The sequence below is a fragment of the Lepus europaeus genome, chromosome 17 (assembly GCF_033115175.1).
Source record: "Lepus europaeus isolate LE1 chromosome 17, mLepTim1.pri, whole genome shotgun sequence".
Classification (NCBI taxonomy): Eukaryota; Metazoa; Chordata; class Mammalia; order Lagomorpha; family Leporidae; genus Lepus; species Lepus europaeus.
The window spans coordinates 22,695,878-22,717,388 of record NC_084843.1 but is presented as its reverse complement, the minus strand read 5'-3'; the positions used below and the strand labels follow the sequence as shown (position 1 = coordinate 22,717,388).

Sequence of the window (21,511 nt, the reverse complement as noted above, 5' to 3'; positions counted from 1 at the left end):
CCATCCCAGAATCTACACCCTTTCCCTGTCCCAACAGATGTAAGGTTTTCAAAGAAACAGCTAGCTTGTCACAGATATCAAAGACAAGGAATAGCAATGCGCAGTATTTGGTTCCATGTTAGCACAGACTGTGTAGGAGGGAAGATTTAGGGAGTTTTTAAAGGTTTTCAATGTGAGCCTTTGAATACAATTAAAATTTCTTAGTACATAGACATGGAGAAAAAGTATTCTGGGGGAATGCATCTAAACAGCAGCAAGGCTCAAACTGGTGTTTTTGTGATTCTCTGGCCAACAGTAAGAGACTCAGTACAGCTATGATGCATGAAGGAAAGCAAAGTAGGAGCTGTGACTACAAATGGAGTGTGGGACCAGGCTGTATAATCGCAATCCTACCAAAACTTCTGGGTAACTAAAGTAGACTGGATCCAAGTACCAACAAGGTCAAAACTCAACAGCACCAAGGCTGAACATTCAGGCTTTGCTGATGAAGAGTGAGCAGAAAAGATGGCATGTTGTTGGCTTCATCAATCTCTCCTGTGGCGGGATTTATCAAATCTGTCACTGGCCACTCCTCAGCTGTCACTGAAGTCTGTCACAAGTCCCAAAATTGGACTTGGTACTTTGAGGCTGGGGGATTAGACATATGGAACTGGAGCTGGCTGGAAAAGAGGGGTCAGGACTTGACCATGGGCCAGTTTGATATGTGGACACTTCCTGTGAATTCAGGTCTGGAGTTACATAGGAAAATGATAAGGCAGAATCTTGGCTTTACAATTTCTAAAAGACAAGTGTTGGTGGCATAGAACAGATCAAGAGTGGGCTAAAAAGCTACACATACAAACATATAGCTCACTTCAAAGCCTAAATAGCCACCTAATAGTATAATTGTGCCTATTTAAAACTTAATCCCAATCACTTATTTTTAAATGTACATTTCTTTTTATTCTTAAAGCACATTTCTTTCGAATCGTTAGGAACAGGCAGATCAAATTGTTGCAGGTAGCAACTGAAAAATAATGATACAAGCTATTTAAACATGGTCTCTAAGTTGAATGCAGGCCTTTCTTGTTTGCATATGATGGCATTTCAGCTTGAGAATTTGTTTTATAAACAAGCATTGGGGTTGACATTTAGCAAGATCCCTGGTTTCCACTCTAATTGCCAGTTTTGTACTTAGATATTTAAATTATTTACATATTCATAAGATTAGAAATCAGCTCTGACATTGGGAAATTTCAAGCACACGGAAATCCTGCCAAACCAGCATGGTATATAATGATCACCGTATTTCTTATAAATAACAGAGTGCCTTTTTTACTTAATGCAGTGCCTTGGGGAAACGTGAAAGCATTAGGTGGATATCAGTTTCCTAAGTGTTTGTGGTTGTGCAAAAATTATTTGAATATCTTAAGGGGCTTGAATTTCAATGATCCATTTGATTTTTATCTCAATCTTACCCTTTTGACATTAAGGCACTGCTGGGCCTATTCAAACACGAATAGAATGGCTACGAAGATAAATATTTCAACATTTAATGGGTTACCATTACTTTAATCAATAATATTTTCCAGGCGAAGAACATCAGCTCTTCCTTGTTGCATGGTATCGTCCAGTGAATAACTATAAAAGCATTTAACATTAAAGTACCTGTATTAATTTCCCATATTGGAAAGACACTGGATTCAGGCAGCTTTTGCTAAGACTGTGACTATTTCCTGCCATAGCATGTAAGACCTGCTGCTTCTCAGGTCACTGGGTAATACAGTGGGTGCATCTATGTATTGCTTTCTCTGTGCCAGCCTCTGTGTCAAGTGTTTTATAGACATTATCTCAGCATCCTCCAACAGTCCCGGGAAGCAAGAATAACTTCTTCCACTTTCAGCTTGAGAAACTACCTAGTGAAGCGACCTACTGACGGCCGTGCAGCCGGGGACAGGGCCTGGCGGAGTAAAGAACGGACGCCCTTACCAGCTTGCTCTGCTGTCTGCTAATGGTGAGAAAGCACTGTGGCTGAGACTCTGAAATGCTGACACCTATCCCCTAACCAGTCACTATTCCCCAGGGAATGCCCAGCATTCAAAGCAGTCTTGACAAACACTGCCTCTCTGTTACAGTGCAGTCAGAAATAGGAAGTAGTGACTATAAATGGAAAAAAAAGGAATTTTAAAAAAAATATTTATTTAAGTATTTGAGAGGTAGAGTTACAGAGAGAGGGAGATCCAGAGAGAGAGGCCCTCCATCTGCTGGTTCACTAACCCAGATGGCCACAATGGCCTGAGCTGGGCAGATCCAAAGCCAGGAGGCAGGAGGTTCTTCCCGGTCTCCCACTCGGATGCAGAGGCCCAAGGACTTGGGCCATCTTTTACTACTTTCTCAGGCCATAAGCAAGGAGATGGATTGGAAGTAGAGCAGCTAATACTTGAACTGGCACCCCTATGAGATGCTGGCACTGCAGGCAGAGGTTTAACCTACTATACCACAGCTCCTGCCCCCAAAGAAATTTTTTTAAGGACAGATTCTGAAACTGTTTTTAATTAAAAATCACAAGACTAGTACAGAGAGAAAATTGAAAGTATTTTTTAAATTTACTTACATACAAGTTTCTAAAATTTTAACATTGGCTATCAAACACATTGACAGGTCCAATTTTATTTTTCTGTCAATACATGATTTTTAACCAAAAGGTATTCTGCACGTATATTGAGAATGCTGACTGCTAATATTTATGGTGTCCATGCTTTGGTTTTGTATGTATCTGACATTTATACAGAAATGCTAACAGGGAGGTCAACAGACAGGATTTCCCATTTTTACCATGAACAATGATTCCTGGAATCTACAGACCAGAAATGAAGATTTCTGACATGGCTGCTGTTTCTCAGAATTCCAAAGTAAGTGAAACAATACATTTATTTAGTATTTACACACAAATATTCTATAACTTCCACAAAATAAAAAGTGGCCCTCCAAACTGTATTAAGGTTTTCTCTTCCCTCCAAGAACTGGTCACTTGTTTGTATGTGTTTTTAAACTGTGAAATAACTTAACATCTCTCAGAGTAAAACTGATAGATAGAGGACAACAAAGGTTATAGGAACAACGGGAGGAAAAAGAGAAAGGTAATTTTAGAACTAAACAAGGCTCCAGATGAGGTGTATTTGACTTAAACAGTGTTCCTCATTAAGTTTCTGAGTTAGTTGTAAACACTTAAAATCAGAAAACATCACATTACATACAAAGAAGTATTACTTCTCAAAAAAAAAAAAAAAAAAAAAAAAAAAAGGCCTGACAGATGATATCGACCCTGCCATCCTCTCTGGCATGAATGCATGCTGGAACTTGACATCTCTCCTCACTTCTAATGAACACCTGCTCTCCAAGTTCCCGCAGCCTGAACTGCCCAGCAACACCCCTAGCCTGTCTGTGTAGGAACGGAGGTCATGGCTAGATGGTTTTGGATGCCTACCAGGGTAGTGAAGGAAGCAGTGCACTGCACAGCTGGAGAGCGCTGTCCCTCTGCTCCTGGCTGGTGGCAGCGGCCATTCTCCAAAAAGAGCCCAGGTAGACCCTGGCAACCTGAGACAGCAGGGCAAAGGCCTTTCCTCCTGAGCTTCTCGGGAGGATGAATGTGAGCAGTGTTCACTTTGTTTCCTAACACTGTCCTCTCCCCTTTACAAATCAACCTCACCCCCAATGCAAACCCTCAAAGGGACAGTGCCTCAGCGTGGTCTGCAAGGCTGGGGTAGACACATATTCTTAGACTTTTCTCCATTTTTTTTTTCTTACAGTCACATCTGCTCTTTGTTTTCTCTCCTTTCGAATGTTTCCTAACACATCATGTTTAGTGAGGTGTTTAAGACAGACTGAGAGATGCTGTTAGAGGCAATGTTTTATAGCACAGTTTGTACACTAGTTTATTGCCAAATTAAAATAAAGATGTAATCTGGCAGACTCATCCTGCTGCTCAGCCTTCCTTAGGTGGTTTCCTGTACTGAAGCAAGGAAGCAGGGGAAAATAGCAAGGAAGAAAAGAACTGTGCACTCTTCCTCCTATTGCTCAATCTCCGAGTGTGAATAAATAACAACCAAAGAACAGACAGAACGCTCTGCCTGCTCCTCAAGCCACAGAAATAAAATAAATAAAGGCAGCCAAGATGTTGGTGGGTTTTTCATATTATCCATAGAAAAAATTACAAGAAATACCAGAGTTGGAACTTTACATGAATAGTATACCTCTGTCCATTGAAAACAGAATTCTTATAGTCTGTATAATGTTCATTTTTCTGGGAATTTCAGGGATTTCCAAAGGCCTGTTCTCACATACATCTTTCTAAGACCAAGGAGTTTATCTCCTATTTCTATACTGGGTAAGTCTGAGGACAGGGCTTCCAAGTATTAGGGTACTTATTTAAGAATTTTAGTTGGGGACTGGGGCTGTGGCATAGTGGGTTAAGCCACCATCTGCAGTGCTGGCATCCCAAATGGGTACTAATTTGATTCAGCTCCCTGCTAATGAGACTGAGAAAGCAGTGTAGGATGGCCCACGTGCTTGAGCCCCTGCATCCATGTGAGAAACCCAGATGAAGCTCCCAGCTCCTGGCTCAGCTTGGCCTGGCCCTGGTCACGTAGCCATTTGGGGAGTGAACCAGTGGATAGAAGACATCTCTCTCTCTCTCTCTCTCTCTCTCTCTCTCTCTCTCTCTGCCTCTCCCTCTCTGTAACTCCACCTTTCAAGTAAATGAATAAATTCTTTTAAAAAAAGGAATTTTAGAAGGAAAAAGGCTCCACTCATTTTTGCTTCAGTCACTCTAGTGGTGCCTGGACATGCCCACTCGAGTGTGTTGATCTACTGAGAGACACTGAGATGATGAGTTTTACGACAGCTGACTGGGATAAGGTTTGCAGGGATAGATGGTAGACATTATTTCTGGGTGCACTCAGGGTACAGAAGCTACTAACATTTGAATCAGTAGATGAGATTCATATTTTTTAGTGTGGGTAGGCAACAAAAGGTCAAGGAGGGAGGGTGGGTATGAGGGGAAGAACTGCTATAATCCAAAAGTTGTACTTAGACAATTTATATTTATTAAATAGAAGCTTTCTGGAAAAAAAAAAAGGCCAAGGAAGACAAATTCATTCTCCTTTTGGGCTGGGGCATTTCACTCCTCCTGCCCTCAGACACTGCTGGCTCTTGGATCTTTGGACTTGAATCAGGACTCACCTTGAGCCAGGATTGACCCCATTAACTCTACTACTACTCTGCAGCCCAGCCTACTCAGTTCTTAACTTTTTGGATGTGCACTCAATTATACCACTGGTTTTCTTCATTCTCCACCCTACAGAGCTACAGATGGCAGATCTTGGGACATCTTAGCCTCCTTAATTGCCCGACCTAATTTTAAAAATCTCTCCCTTTCTGTTTCTCCCACCTCTCCCTCTACCTCTCTCTCTTTCTCTCCCTGTTTTCTTTCTTAAATTTTCTTCCCTTTTCAATGACCTAGATACTGAACATCCCCAAATATATTTCCCTCTCTAGAAAAAAGTCTATTACATCAAATCATCTCGAGTTGGTGAATTCTGCAGACATGTGGCCACAAAAATTTGTTTGATTGAGGAGAAGGCCATTTGTTATTATTACTTTTTAAAAATGGCCTCCCATGGAACTGATGGCCAATAAGACGCCATCATAGATGCGAAAGGCTACTCGACTCCACAGATTTATTTGAGTCTTCCACAATGCTCACATCAAAAAAGCCTCCACTGGGAACCCAGGAATCCAAGAAGACACACACAGCAGAGCACTGTAGCCTGTGCAGTCTCTATTCTGAAGGCCAAGATCCAATCTCCTCCATAGGGCCTTAAAATCCCCATTCACTTAAGAAGAGAAAAAAATGCCAGGCAAATTAGAGTGAAACAAACGCGGCTGCATGTTCTGAGAGAGACAGTGTGCCACAGACACAGGGCGGACAGCAAATAAGGAAAGAGGCGACCGGAAGCCTCTGTTGTGAGGTGAAAGCCCAAGAGCTGCCAGCCTACCAAGGTGAGTTTCTACGACAGGTGCACCTTTACCTAAGGATTCTGTTCACCAGAATTTGATGCATAACTGCAGCCAGCAAAGTGAGTACAGGCACTGGGCTGGAAATTCTGCAGCAGCAACACCAGCATCTTTCACAGAAAAAGCTCCTAAGCAGTACTTAAATGAAAAAAGGAAGCTCTTATTTCCTAGGAAAATATAGTCAGTGGGCATCAATGGCAACACATGGCCCTCTGTGGAAGCCCACAGCTACATCTCATGAGTGCTCACTAACATTCCATGACCCCAAGATGATGTCAGCCATGATATCCATACCACTGACCCACGTGAGTCCCACAGTCCCTCTCAACTAGGTTTCCAGTCAGCACCATCAGCTGATGGTTCCTGTAATTCCTAAAGCCCATTACTTCCAACTAATGCCTCTTCTCAGTCTGTGACTCAGGCCTGGAAACACAGGAATCTCCTTTGATCCACTCATAGTAACAGGTTATCTTTATTTTCCAGGACGATTTATTCTTCATTCTCTCTTGGAAAAACAGAAACAGTAGTAGAAAGACTGGCTTTTGTCCAACTATCTCAAAATATCACCCTTAGGAAGGGGAACCCTACCATATTTCAGGTAAGGCTTTATTCCATTCATAGAACATTCACATGTGATTTTCTCTTTGAGAAAATTCAGTACTCTCTCAAGTCTTTAGCTCTTTGGCTCCCTACTTTAAATGGATGAATGAAGCTTCTCCCAGGTCTGAAATCAAAGGATTTATTGGCTTGTGGTTGCAAAAAGTGCCTTTTGGTCCTGACCATCAACATCTGAGGCAGACCTCCTGCAACATCATGCTAAATGGTTTCCTTGATGTGACCTCACTTTACCACAGTTTAGCCACCTATTACTACCAATAGCATTTGTAACCTAGAGGCATTTCCAAAGGTTCCTAGTTTCAGAGACAACTGTAAAAATCAGTGTATGTATATGTTGTAATTAGCTTTACCAAATTTCTTCTTCAGACAAATAAACAAATCAATACTATAAATATGTTTTTTCTCAACTTATAATACTTTTCACAGTATTCCTCTTGTGAAAAAAATGCTCCTTGTCAACAGAAATCAAATATGTTTATGAAGGGTCAGGTGAACATACTTTATAAAACCTTCAGAGCAAACACAACACTCAATCCCTATCTTCTGAAATTTTGAACTCTCAGTTTCATATAAATGCATCCATCTCCTTTGTTTGTTATCTACTTCAGATTAGCAAGAGGACTGCCTTTTAGACCACTCTTCAACCATTAGTGAACTCACGTCTTTGTTTTCTGCCTCTAGACGGACTGAAAACTCCATGATACAGTTATTTTATACCAACACTCTACAATGTAGAACCTTTAAGACAGACATGAAGTTTAATACTTGGGCTTTTTTTTAAAAGACGCTGGCATGACGACTATACCTAGAAACACCATTTAAGGTAAAGGAAGCCAACACTAAACACGGTTCACCGTGAGGGTCCGAGCTGCGGCAGAGCTCAGGTGACCTAGCTCCTTCCAGGTTATTCCACGTGCCATAGAGATTGCCGAAGGCACCGTATGAAGTGTTGGGATACGAAGGGTTACATTTTGGGGGCATCCGCCTCTCAGCAGAATTGCAAAGATGCACAGTTTTCACTTAGCCAGGTAAATCTGGCCTTTGCTGTGCCTCTGGCATCAGGAGAAAATAATTAACCAACTGTCGAGTAAAATACAATAACCCAGTGGATTAAATCACTAATACCCTGTGTCCTGCGCTGCTCAGCTTCTCCTCTGTTAATTGCGCTCTCCTAGACCAGATGCACTGTGGCTTGGCTCCAGGAACAAAACTGTACGTTCTGCTAAAAGGATAGCCAGGATGCTCAGGAAAGTGCGTGTGTGTGTGTGGGGGGGACCTTACCAATTGTAATTCCCTTCTATTCTTAGGTGCATTTCATTTCACAGTAAGCACAGCATGAATAAAACTCCAATCCCAAGAATTTCAATTTGCTTCTTTCAAAATACTTCTGTCACGGAGATCTCAGGAAGTTGTGTACACCACTCCCTCGCCTATGGAGGTACCCCACATGTGCAAATTACATCAGACAGAACCCTAGAAAAGCCTCCTCACTCATGTGAGACCAGCATTCCTTTAGATATGTGCAGTTTCTGGGGCCAGTGCCGTGGTGTAGTGGGTAAAGCCGCCGCCTGCAGTGCTGGCATCCCATATGGGTGCTGGTTCAAGACCCAGCTGCTCCACTTTCGATCCAGCTCTCTGCTATGGCCTAGGAAAGCTGTAGAAGATGGCCCAAGCTCTTGGGCTCTTGCACCCACATGGGAGACCTGGAAGAAGCTCCTAGCTTCAGATCACCTTAGTCCAGCTGTTGAGACCATATAGGGAGTGAACTAGCGGATGGAAGATCTCTCTCTCTCTCTCTTTCTCTCTCTCTACCTCTGCCTCTCTGTAACTCTGCCTTTCAAACAAATAATAAATAAATCTTTGAAAACAATACTTATAATTTCTGGCCAGCGCCGCGGCTCACTTGGCTAATCCTCGGCCTGCGGCACCGACACCCCGGGTTCTAGTCCTGGTTGGGACGCTGGATTCTGTCCCAGTTGCTCCTCTTCCAGTCCAGCTCTCTGCTGTGACCCGGGAGTGCAGTGGAGTATGGCCCAAGTGCTTGGGCCCTACACCCGCATGGGAGACCAGGAAGAAGCACCTGGCTCCTGGATTCGGATTGGCAGTACACCGGCCGTAGAGGCCACTTGGGGGGTGAACCAATGGAAAGGAAGACCTTTCTCTCTGTCTCTCTCTCTCTCTCACTGTCTAACTCTGCCTGTCAAAAAAAAAAGAAAAAAGATACTTGTAATTTTTAGCACATGATTCCTCGAAGCAGCATTCTCAGAACAACTTTTCACTGAACAATGCATTTCAGAAAGTATGTTACAATATTTCATTATTTTCCCTTTGATTTTTATGGCCAGAGTTGAAAAGATTACATTTGTCATGTATTTGTTATTTATTTTCATTTTAATTTAATTTTGTTTACTGTGTGTGGCTTTACTTCTACCTAAGAAGGTAAATTACTTAAAAGTAGAGACTCTATATCTACTTTTTAAAATACGTATCTGGTGTGTGTGTGTGTGTGTGTATGGGCAGTAGAGAGCATAAAAGATATAATATAGTATACATTTTACGGGACATGTACATATGTGTCCACAGATACAACAGCACAATAACATCTAACACTTTCTTAAGTCAAATTCCGATCCTTCTCCTGCTCTTGGTAGGACTCAAGCACACTGAATAAGTGAGGAGAACTGTCTTATAGAGAATGTGGTTCAGTTCCAGGGGGCTGACAGGGTGAAACTGCAACCAGCACCAGTCTTCCGCAATGCCAGCATGACAGTGATGCTGCGGCATCCCAGAGCCAGTCCCGAGGAGTGCAGCTGCTCCCCAGGGTGAATACAGGCTGTCCTGATGGGATATTCTTCTATGTGATGTCCCTCCTGGGTACCACTGAAACGCCTGCAGAGCGAAAATGTACAATCACCCATAAGCTGCTCGTTGGCTCACACAGCCAACACTTGGGAGCCCAGCAATGACTTCAAGAAAACGAAGCTGTGTTTCTGTTCAGCTCCAGGCTGAGGTTAGAGGTCTGAGGAAAGGACAAGGTGCATATAGTAGAAGCTAAGTCCTGGGGGATGTCAGGAAGGAAATTTTCCAGCCCTTTCTTGTACAACTCCGCTGTTCAAGTTAGCATGCAATCATCAAGTCTTCCTAGTAAAGCCGCTTTCCATTAAAAAAAAAAAAAAAAGTGTAATTCTTCTTCAACACAAACTGAAAGTCCCGAGACAACAGGATTCCAAAAAATGTTACCTACGTACATCATTAGTGTTCCTCTGCTCTTTTCCACTCACTGTTTGACAAAGCCCTAGTTAGTATTGTTAACCTTAACCGTTCAGGCTCATGCTTCTACTTTAAGGGTCTGACAAAACTGCGGGCACCTGACCCAGAAAACACATCACCTGTCCACATGCAAAGTACACTGTGTCAAACTTTGTTGGGTTCAGCGCCTCCTGACTATCTTAAGCATACAGGTTAAACACCACATCCCCACTGTCTTACTGAGTACTGAACCTTCACTCCGCGTGCTGTTTCAGATATTTACATAGTTTAAGTCAGCAACCTGAGAGCCTCCTTGATTCTTGTTATCCTGTTGGCACAGAGTTCAGGCTAGTGTATGGAACAAAAATTATGGAAATAAAATGTAGAGATGATTAACTAGACGTCTATTCCCAGAGAACCACGCATCACTGTTTCTAACAAGGTTGGTGTGCTCACCTTTTGGTCTTGACTGTACGCCAGAATCCAGTCTTCTTGCTTGGGATGGAAAAGCAGGCTCTGGATGTAGAAGTTCAGCCGGTACTTTTGATAGGTTGCTCCCTCATCTGAGCTGATCAACAAACTGCTCTCAATCTCTGGGTCTGTGAGTAACATAATCTGCAGCAAAGAATAATTGAAGAAAAAAATAACAGAAAGTTAAGTTTAAAAATGTATAAAATTTGAACACAAGCTAAAATTCTGACAAGGGAGGGACAAGGGCAAGGAAAGAATGGTTGACCAAACAAGAACCCTAACTCTGTCAGCTGTCATTCTGTCATTCTCCTACCTTGGATCAATGAGTGTCCTAAAACTACCTCCACTAAGAACTGAAAAGGGCAGGAGAAGTTGGAGAAGAGGAAATGGAAGACTGCATTCTCTTCTCATCTACTGGATTCCTTATCTTTTCCAAGGCAATTTCCTTAACCCGGAACATTTCCTACTATGACCCTCAACCCAACGCTTCCTGCTTTGTGCCTTGTGTCACCTCCATTTTGGAAGAATTAAAGAACAGGAATGGGTACTTCCATTGTGGGAAAGGTAGAAATAAAAACAAATGGAGTTCACTAGTTTCTTTTTCTACCTCAAGACCTTTTGTTCCACATCACCCAGATCCCATGACGTCCTAGCTTTTATCTGATTTTTGAGTCTTGAATCAAAGTCTGGATTCTTAAAAACTTGAAGAATTCCACAAAGCCTATTTTATCTCCCAACCTTCAGCACCTTCTAGCCTGCTATAGAATGGACTTAATTTGTCTGTGTATCTTCTACTAGAACAGAAGTTCCCTAAGAATAGGGATATTTGCATGGTTCATCTTTTTTTTTTTTTTTTTTTGTCCTCAGTACATTCTGAAGAGCTGTACTACGGCCAAGCATGTATTATATACTTGCTAAATGCTTGTCAAGTGAATGAACAATATATAAATGAATGGAAAGCATTTTCAGAGCAGTCACATGGACTTGGATGGCCAGAACAGCTTGTGGGAAGATGAACAGAAGTTCCTTGGAAAAAGTAGTTGAAATCTCTTCACAATCTTCAGCACACAGACCTGAGAAGAAGCTACAAATATGTAAAACCACCCAGCTTCAGATGCTGTTCACTGTCTCACTGGGAGGCCTAGTTTTGGCCAGAGCAGTGTGACCGGTCTACAATACATGCAAGTTGGAAGAGCTGCCCAGAAAACTGCTTTATATTTCTTCATTTTATGCCCCTAGGAATGTGTGATAAAGCACCTCACCCTTGACTCTGTGTGGTCTCCATTCACTCAGAGCACACACTTCACACCTCCTGAGAGGTGGGCGGGCTACCCATTGATATTCCCCATCAACCTTTTACTCAGTACTCTCTGAGTTTGGTTGAGGGAAGCAGGGAAAATATGCTTAAAGTGTGACTCTATGAAGAGATACCCCTGCAGTCCAGAATTTAAAGATTAGCAGGTGAGAGAACAAGAGGCAGAGGCAGAGGGAGCAAGAATGCACAAAACTATGACATAGAGGCATAGAACATTAAAACCACTGCCTACAGTGCTGGCATCCTATGTGGGCACCAGTTCCAGGCCTGGCTGCTCCACTTCCGATCCAACTCCCTGCTAATGTGCCTGGGAAAGGCAATGGAGGATGCCCCAAGTGCTTGGGCCCCTGCATCTACATGGGAGACTTTGTGCAAGCTCCTGGCTCCTGGCTTTGACCTGGCCCAGTCCAGCCATTGTGGCCATCTGGGGAGTGAACCAACAGACGGAAGATCTCTCTCTCCTTCTCTCTCTGTATCTCTGCCTTTCAAATAAATAAATAAATCTTTTTAAAAAAGAAATGTTTAAAAATAAGTAAAACTATGACATTAAAACTCAGAAAGCCCTTTAGGAAGAGATTTTTCAAGAATTTGAAAACAAGTTTATTAAAACTTCAGCATTCTTAGAGCCATTTTTGAAAGTAGTATCCAGTCACTACCAATTGCACACAGAGAGGCTTAACAAACACACTCAGCCTAAACTCTCTTGATGATTTCCAGAATCAGTGCAAAGTTCCTTGCTGCTCTTTCAACATCCTCTTGTTGAAGAGGAGACAAGGGATGTGGTGGCTGAGGGAAAGCTATGGCTGGCAGCTGCACTCAGGACAATGTGGAAAGCACACACAAAACAAGCAGCTAATTGTGAAACCACTGCCCACCAACCACAAACTGGCAAAGTCTGGGTTTCTCTGTCACACATCCCCAAAGCAGACAGCGTCTCTTCATTGGATGGCTGACAAGGAGGCATCAGGGAGACTGCTAAGCACAAACACTCATGGCTCTATCAAAATCTAGTGTATGCATTAAGCAAGATGTTTAGATGGCACCTAAATTCACGGAATTATTTCCAGGTGATTTCATATTTATTGGCACATAAAAGCTGTCACTTTTCAAGTAACAAATAAGCCATCAAATAATCATATTGCTTTGTGTCTCCAACCACAATTAACAATGATGTATAACAACCTTTCCTGCACTACTTCCAACAAGTAATTTCCATGATAATATGAAGAGGTTCAATTTTATGCAGCATCTATTGTCTGAGGCCAGGTAATTTTTCCCCCTCTAATTTTTTAGTTCCCTGTTAACCATAATATGCTTTCATCTCTTCCTGTGAGTACAGATCTCACCACCTGCTTCTGCTGGCTGGCTACTTCATCAAAATAAAATTTCGGAAAAAAAAATCATAAACAGAGCCTACAGAATATCCCCCAAGTCAAAATAATTTATCATTTGTTTAAAATATCTTTGATAATCATTTCTATTCAAAGAGCTCAAACTGAGGAGATATACTGTAGCCAAGCAATATTGGGTGAGCACGGGAGAATAAAATGTAAATACTTTCTAGCATATGGACACTTAACACTGTATAAATAAAACCACAGTTTCCTTGACTTGTCTTCTGGACCCTGAAAATATGTAGATCAAACTCCTGCCTTCTTTCCATAGCCCTCATTCAAAACCCTCCTTTAGGGAACTTGATGTTTTAGAAATGACAGAGCCAGCAGGAAGTTCCCCAGGAGCTTTTTAAGTATTTCTCTACAGCACAAATAGTTCAGTGGCTCCTCTATCAAATTTCTGCTCAAACCAACCCAAAACAAACAGGTCAATATGGATCATTCTTGTTTAGCCATTTTTATTGCACAAAGAGCATTGGAAGACCTCCAGGAAAATTCAAAACAAAAGAAAAATAAATTTCTCTTGACACTCTCACTCCAAGTTAAACTGTTTGTGTTCCTTTCTACTTTTTTCACATCTACATGCCATATCACAGATGAATATTTTATTTTTATAGCTTTTGTCACTTAACATAAGATCTGTATTCATTTGCAACTAAATCATAAACATATAAACAATTGCATTCGCATTAACACCACTATGTACACTGTATTCCATTTACTTAATCACAACCTTCAAAGAAATTAGGTTATCCTTGGTGCAATGTTTGAAATGTAGTAAGTATTTAATGAATTATTGCTAACTGATTATGTACAATCTTATTATTTCACTCTTTAATTTTATAGTGATTTTAATTCAAATGAATTGAGGTTTGTGTTGACATTTGTAGGTCATAAAAATAAATAAGTTAATAAGTTAATAAAGAACTTAGTGAGATCTAAAGAGATTTAACCTACTTGAGATTAAAAAATAATAATAATAAATATGTTCCAGTAGCTAGACACAGATAATATTTATAAGTGCCACCACTAGACAGAAATTATAGTTTATAACCAAATAAATCCCATCTTGCCAACAAAAGTGATCCAGAAAATATTTTCAAAATTGTAAATTCAAGTTATACTCTGCAAATGTAATAGAAATATTTGTAAATATTTACAACGACCTGAGTTTAAAAAGTTTTTTTTTTTTTTGCTGAGTTTAAAAAGTTCTCTACTTCCATCTGATATCTTCCTGTGACTTTAAATACATGCTTGTTGTGTTTAATCCTCTGTATTCTAGAGTATGAATAACAGTAATAATTCTGGAGTATGAGTAACAGATTTTTAGGAGGACTTGGTAACAACACACAACCAATCTTTATACATTCCTGAAGTGACCTCTCTAAAAGGAAGGACGCATTGTTTGGTAAAAATTGGTTCTATATCAGATCCATTATCTTTAGAAATCAATGAATGGATCTTTTTCCTTCCTGTCTTCTGCTGAATGCAGTCTGGGGATTCCTGCAACAGTGGATTTTAATAAATACATGTTGTGCCACTTGGAGGCGTGGAGGGAGAAGACAAGAGGAAGAGACTGCTTTTAACAGGAAAGCCGTTAATCTGTGTTCAGATCAGCCCATGAGTGATTAGCGCCAGTTTACTCATGCTTTGCAAGGTGTGCAGATGCTACACTCACTGCATTTGCAGATGAATTGTTTTCTAGAGAAAGTCAATAATGGCTACACAGGCTCTCACCACCCAACTGTAAGCAATCATTCATCATCCACCTCAAGAGTAGGAAGAAACTTTATTTGTGTTTCCTTCAGGTGACAAATGAACATGAAGTGCAATTTATAGATTTCAAATACGTCACTTTTCCACCTTTTTATTTTGGTATTATTCCTTTTGACAGCTCAGTGCCATCAAAAATTAAATGCATCTTCACTCTCTTGACTTGCTGCAAATACAACATATGGCTACATGATGTAATTCTACAAAGGCTGGCAGGCAGCTGTGTGATCCTTCCAGGTGACTGCTGCCCGCCTTCTTCCCCGAGGAATGCGGCTACATTTTAGTTTTCCAGATTCTTTTCCTAGGTGTGTTGTACTTGGTATTCTAGCAGTTACCTGTTTAGATGACGTGGAGTTAAGAAGCATCACTTCCTCACCTTTGAAAATACACATTTCCCCACAAGTCCTTTGGTCATAAGGCAAAAATGTATTTAATGTGTTACTCTATATTTTTTTTGTTCCTTTGTCTATTCTTGCTCATTCATGGGCTGGAATCAAGCAGAGGTAATGTGCTGTGGCTGCAGATAATTTCTCTTTCTTTGCTTAGGGCTTAACTCAGCTGCAGATGCCCATATTGCAGGTGTATAATAAATGCTTCTCCCATTGAAAATGACAATGACAAAGAAAAATAGCAACAGCGGCAATGGAACACTCCAGTTATCTACCCACTTCATTCAAACAGAAATAATTCTATCTATAACAGAATAAGTGGTTATTTGCAAACTTCTGGCCTCAAAATTAAAAACAAATTAAACAAAATGTAATCAGAGCCAAGTAAGTAATTTGCTGACCAATGTGGGCAGAAAGGCCACCTATTCCCAATGGGAGTTAGCATTTATTTGTCCCAAATGAGCAACACTTGCCTATCAGCTGGCAACAGTCTGGAGGACAGCACACATCAGGGAAAGGTTCACAGGACCCCAGAATGACCTGGAGGTAGGAAATCACTGGGGAACAAACAATAGTGAGATAAGGACACAGGTATGATTCAAAGGAGAAAGGGTTCATCAAGGATGCACCTGTAGGCTGTGGAAAAACGGACATGATACAACCAGTCGTCCTAAATCCTATCTTTAAAAATTCAGTGAAGTTCACCTAATCCACCATCTTTGTTCAATTACAGAAGACAATGCCATTCAACAGTAAGAGATGAAAAGAACATTTGAGAAACAAACCATCTACTGGAGCCCTGAAAAGGGATTCTGTGAAATCACTGAGAAAATGTCATTTTATTCTAATGAGTTAATTCTGTGAGTTTACTTTTAAACTATTTTTTAAACAACAGTCGAAAGACTTGGACCTTTTAGGAAAAAAAAAGAATTTTCAAAGAGTATGTAATATAATTTCAGTTCTTCACATGCATCTTAACTGCCTTTTCAGAAGACCACGCCCCTTAATTATTATTTGCAAAAATAATGACAGTTGAGTGTATGCTCCCTTGACCAATCCTACAGAACACATAGGAGATAAATAAAGCTCACCAGGAATGATAACATATGGGTTGCATTTCTTGGAGGGCAGTTTAAGAAAAGAAAATTTATCAGACATCTCTGCTAATGTCTCTTGGGGTACTGAGCACAATCCTCTTCTTTGGTCAACTTTGAAACACCACTTCACAAGAGATTGTGTTTCCACTGCTGTGGATGGCACTAACCCTGCATAAAGGAAGTACTGCAGTGCTGACAGGTTGATTTGCAGGACTGCACGTGGAGCTGATGCACCACAGTCTTGTGCGCCTCAAGAGCCACAGCCAAATCACAAACCTAACTTTAATCAATATCTTTCTGCATGTGTGCCCTTCCTCACAAGGCATTGGTCTAGTAGTTAAGATACCAGTTGAGATAATCACACTTCATATTGGAGCGATTCATTCTGTAGTTTCGGCTCCTGACTCCAGTTTCTTGCTAATGCAGAGAATGCTGGGAGGCACCAGGTTGTGGCTCAAGTGTTTGGCTCCTTGCCACTATGTGAGAGACCTGGATTGAGTTCCTAGCTCCTGACTCCAGCCCAGGGCCAGCTCCAGCCTCAGCTTTTGCAGGCTTTTGGGAAGTGAATAACTATGTGAGAGCTCTCTCTCGGTCCTTGCTCCCCTTCCTTCCTCCCTCTTAAACAAATAAAATTAGGAAAAAAAAAAAAAAAAGAATGAATGTTCAGTAAAACCATTCATACCATGAGAAGGAAAAAAATCAAACCCTAAACAGATACTAGTCACAGGAAACACTGCAGAGCCTGAGCCCAGAGACTTGGAAGTGAGTTGCTGCCCTATGACAGTTTGAATATCTCATAATTCACTTAATATGTTTTGAGCCTGGGTTTTCTCAGTAAAGGCAGCAATGCTATAAGTAAGTTGATACTTACTGAGCATCTGTTGTGTATGAGGCTCTCTGCTAAACCTTATATACATTATTTCATTATATTGTTTTTAAAAAACTATTTCTAGTAGATACTGTTATGCTCATTTCACAGATAAGGAAATGAGGCTTAGAGAAACGAGGAAATTTTCTCAAGGTCACACAGTCAGTCAGTGAGCTATCCAAGACACACATTGCATAGGTTTGTGCGAAGATCAAGTAAGATCATCTGTGAGAATGCAGTATTCATTTTTGTGCAAATGTAACGATTATTGCCTCGCAAAGGATGGCACATTTAGTACTATATGTTCTACTGAAATATGATAGTTGAATTTCAGAAAAGAAAGAAACCTTGCATTACAAATATCTCATAGAAAGTATTGCTTAGGTGGGGAAAGGAGGGGCCAACAAGAACCTGGGAACAGTATAACACAGACTTTCAGGAATAAGATGTTAGTATAAAGATGGTTTTCATCTTTACATATAAAGTATGGAGTAAATATACACAGTCCTAGTTCACATCTCATTTTACACAATGCCCCTGCCTCTTTGTCATTCTAGCACTACTCCCTCCTTCAGGCTGATTTTACCCTTTATTATAAAAATAGATTGGAAAGGGATGATATAAATCAACCAAAAGCTTTTATCTAATGATCATATAGGTAGTGAAAAATTTCTCCAAATGCTAGTTCCCAAAGCAGTTATGCTAAAACCAATCAGAATCATTATAATGTAACTGTTTTCCCAATAAATGTATCCTCTATCTAATTGGCATCTAAAAATATAGATGCATTTTGCCAGAGAAACAGTTGTTAAACTAAGGTGGTAGAAGGGAATTTGGAATATTGATTAATGCTTAGCATTGAGTCATCTGGTTCAAAAACTTAAACATGGTATTTTAGAGAAAAAAATGATGTACAAATTCAAAGGGCATTTTTATTATTGCAGTCACTATGGAAACTGATTAAATACCTTGAGAATATTTGAGCCACCTTTAAATCACAGCATTATTCCACAGCCTCTGTTCAAATTCAATCAGAACACACTTCCATGGTCATTACAAGTCCTAGAGTAACTTCTCTCTTAAATCCCCCAAGATTTATAAATGCCAATAGGTTACATCATTTTAAAATGTGTGCGGCTATCAGAAGGAGCCGTGATGCTGGTGGAAATGGACATTCATCTTCTTTGCTCTTGGGAAACTTCACAAGAAATGATGTTCATTTAATGATAAGAAATTTCTTTATTCCACCAGAAATGATAACAGAAGGCAGGTGGGGAGGAAGCAAGAAGACGAAAGAGAATCTTTGAGTATGTTTTTTTAACGATGATTTAGATGAGAGAAACACTATTTTTCATAAAATCTCCAAGTTGTGCACTTGATTTTTAGAGTTTTATAAGTATCAAGTTGAAAGTCAGAAAATGAAAGGGAAAACTCATAGGAATAAATCAGTTCTAAAAATTAGTGAAAAGGATGTATCTACATTCTTTATCCCCTAATCTAGTTGTACCATCATCCTGATAAGTATGTTTTAGTTTTATTTCCTCATATCAATGCTTCCTGGTAAGCTAGCAAATATACAGAGTGTATTAGGGGAGATTAATGAATCTTCAATAGCATGAAACTTTGATAATGTATATGGCTATTAAAGGTTTCCTGAAAAAACTATGAAAGACCACCGAGGGTTTCTCTCAAACAGGATTTGCGGATTAGTGGAGTGCGAATAGCTTCAGATACCTCCAGCTACTCCACAGCACAGCTCTCAGGACGATGGCATGAGAAGAATCAGCCAGGAAGTGCCTGGTGTTAACAAGGAGATCTACTGCATGTAATTTTTCCTTCTTTTTTCAAGTATTTAAAGACTGGCATTGATAATCTCAAAATTGTTTCTGAGTGGTGAAAAAGGGTGAATGTGTTTAATCGACATGCTCCTGAGTCTAATTTTATCACTCACCACCTTTCTTTACCTTCAGTCAGAGCAAGCAATGCTGTAGTACAGTGTTCTATGAGGATGATTACCTTCAGTCACAGCAAGCAGTGCTGTAGTACAGTGTTCTGTGAAGAGGATTCCTGGCTCATGATTGTGTTTTCTACGCAGTTTGGGATTTGGGGAAAATTCCAAAATTCTCATAACACATATCTTAGAAACAGTAAAATGACTACAACATATTAAACCAAAAAGGGCTCCTGTTCCACTTCCAAATTGTAGGACAAACTACTGAAGAAAAGTGGCTTACAACAATCATTTTATTTTGCCTAGGATTAGGTAGTTTGCTATGTAGTTAGATCTACAAGATGTCAACGGTGGGGCCAGAGCTGGGCACCCATCTCTAACGCATCTGACTTTAACCTCTTTTTCCAATCATGGTATCTCATCCCAGGTCCTCTCCTTGTGACTTGAACATCACAAAGTGTGAGTTTTGTGTTTGTTAGATTTCTAATTTGGTGCTGACTTTTTTCAGGGTGAGTGTCTCAATATCAAACATTCCAAGGGATTCAAGTGGAATTCATAGGAATTCTCATGATCTGTCCTCAGAAATCCAAGGTCATCAATTTTGCAGCATTCTTTGGTCATAACAATCACCAATTATGGGTCACATTTAATGAGAGAGAAAAATAGACTCTACTCACATGGGAGAAAGCATGTACTTGGGCACATACACCCACACACATACAAACACAGACAAGGAGGGCCAGGATTGCTGGCAGCCATATTGGAAATATATGGCCACACTATTTTCTTTACAACATGACATATATAATTTTTCAAAAAAGGTGTGCTAAAATGTTATTACAATATTCAAAATGAATAAGAAAATCCTTATAGTAAAAGCATGCTTGAGATACAGATAACTAAAGGTTGTCAGATTGTTTTCTGGTTTCTACTGTAAAATAGCTCTGCTAACTTTAAAGTCTGTAAATTCTTAATTTTGTATCAATTCAAGGTGAGTACAAGCACATCTACTGAATACCAAATGAATTTTATTGTCGGTCTGTGTCAGAATCATCAAGGGACCCAAGGTCAAGAAATTCCAGTCTCTGGATTTTCAAGGTACATAAATTTTCCAGATTAAATTATAAGAGGCTAGATCTGTTAAATGTCACTAAAGTGTGCATAAGTAACTCTCTAATAAGAGAACCTATATCAAAACATTTCAACTCTTTCAATTAATCAAGGTCTGATGCCATAAAAATGGATTTGATAAGAGCAAAATAGGCCTTGTCCCTCTGTGTTCATATCAAAAGTATCAGTATCAATTACAACATAACACTGAAATTGAAAACAGGGTGCTAAATGTTCTCTTCAGAGAACAGTCCAGATTAACTCACTGACTTGAAGGCACCCTTGGGCCAGCAGCAACAAGAGAAAGACATTTGGGTCTCAGCATGACTGGATCAAAACTGCAGAAACATTCCGTAAGTTCAGTTTTTATCATATCCAGGCCCTTGTGAAACCACTCAAAATTTTTGTTTTATATATTTTTAAATTTTATTTGCATCCTAATATGTTGCTTAGTTTCTACCACTGTTATGCTATCCCTGTAAAACATTCAACTGCTCCAAGTTACCACCAACAGGAATCTATAAGAAAATGATGACAAAATTAAGTGGCAAATTTCTTAGTATCCTAATATAAGCATTTTGTGTTTAAAATGAACAAAAATATTATGTGTCTGGGCTAATATATTTTATGTAGCTAGTTACCACAATAGCTCAGAGGTTAGGCAGAGGTCTGGATTTTCAATAAACAGAATGATTTCTACTCTTGGTGCTACCATGCAATCTAATTCATTTCAGGGCACCAATTCAATTTTATGGCTATTAAAAAGCATTTTCAGACCAAGGTTCATAGTCATGATGGGAAGAATAAGCCTAAAAACATACCATCATTTCAAGGTTGTCTCAGAGTGGGTGTTTAGCCTAGTAGTTAAGATGTACACATCCCATATTAGCATGCTGCAGTCTGATTCCTAGCTTTGGCTCCTGATTCCAGATTTCTGTCGATGCAGACCCTGAGAAGCAGCTGACGGCTTACGTAACTGGACCTGAGGCACTCCAGCTGGACACCTGGATGGCATTCCTATTCCTAGAGCCAGCCCTGGCCCAGCTCTAGCCATTATGGGCATTTAGGGAGTGAACCAGCAAATGGGAGGGAGGACTTTTTCTCTCACTGGCTTTCACTCTCTTGCAAATAAATTCTTAAAACATATTTAAAGGTTGGCTGATCTTGATTAAGGGGCAGACAGTACCTAATAACAGGAAGGTAATTTTAAAGCCACTTGTGA

General features: G+C 40.2%; 1 protein-coding gene across 4 annotated transcripts in view; it reads right to left on the bottom strand.

Annotated features, from left to right (window-relative positions):
• SORCS1 (sortilin related VPS10 domain containing receptor 1) overlaps positions 1-21,511 on the bottom strand; it is a 572,961-nt gene that overhangs the window by 198,547 nt on the left and 352,903 nt on the right. For all 4 annotated transcript variants that reach the window (XM_062214029.1, XM_062214026.1, XM_062214027.1 and 1 more), the window contains exon 4: positions 10,378-10,536. In XM_062214029.1, the coding sequence (XP_062070013.1) occupies positions 10,378-10,536 (159 nt within the window). The remainder of the gene's footprint in view (positions 1-10,377; positions 10,537-21,511) is intronic.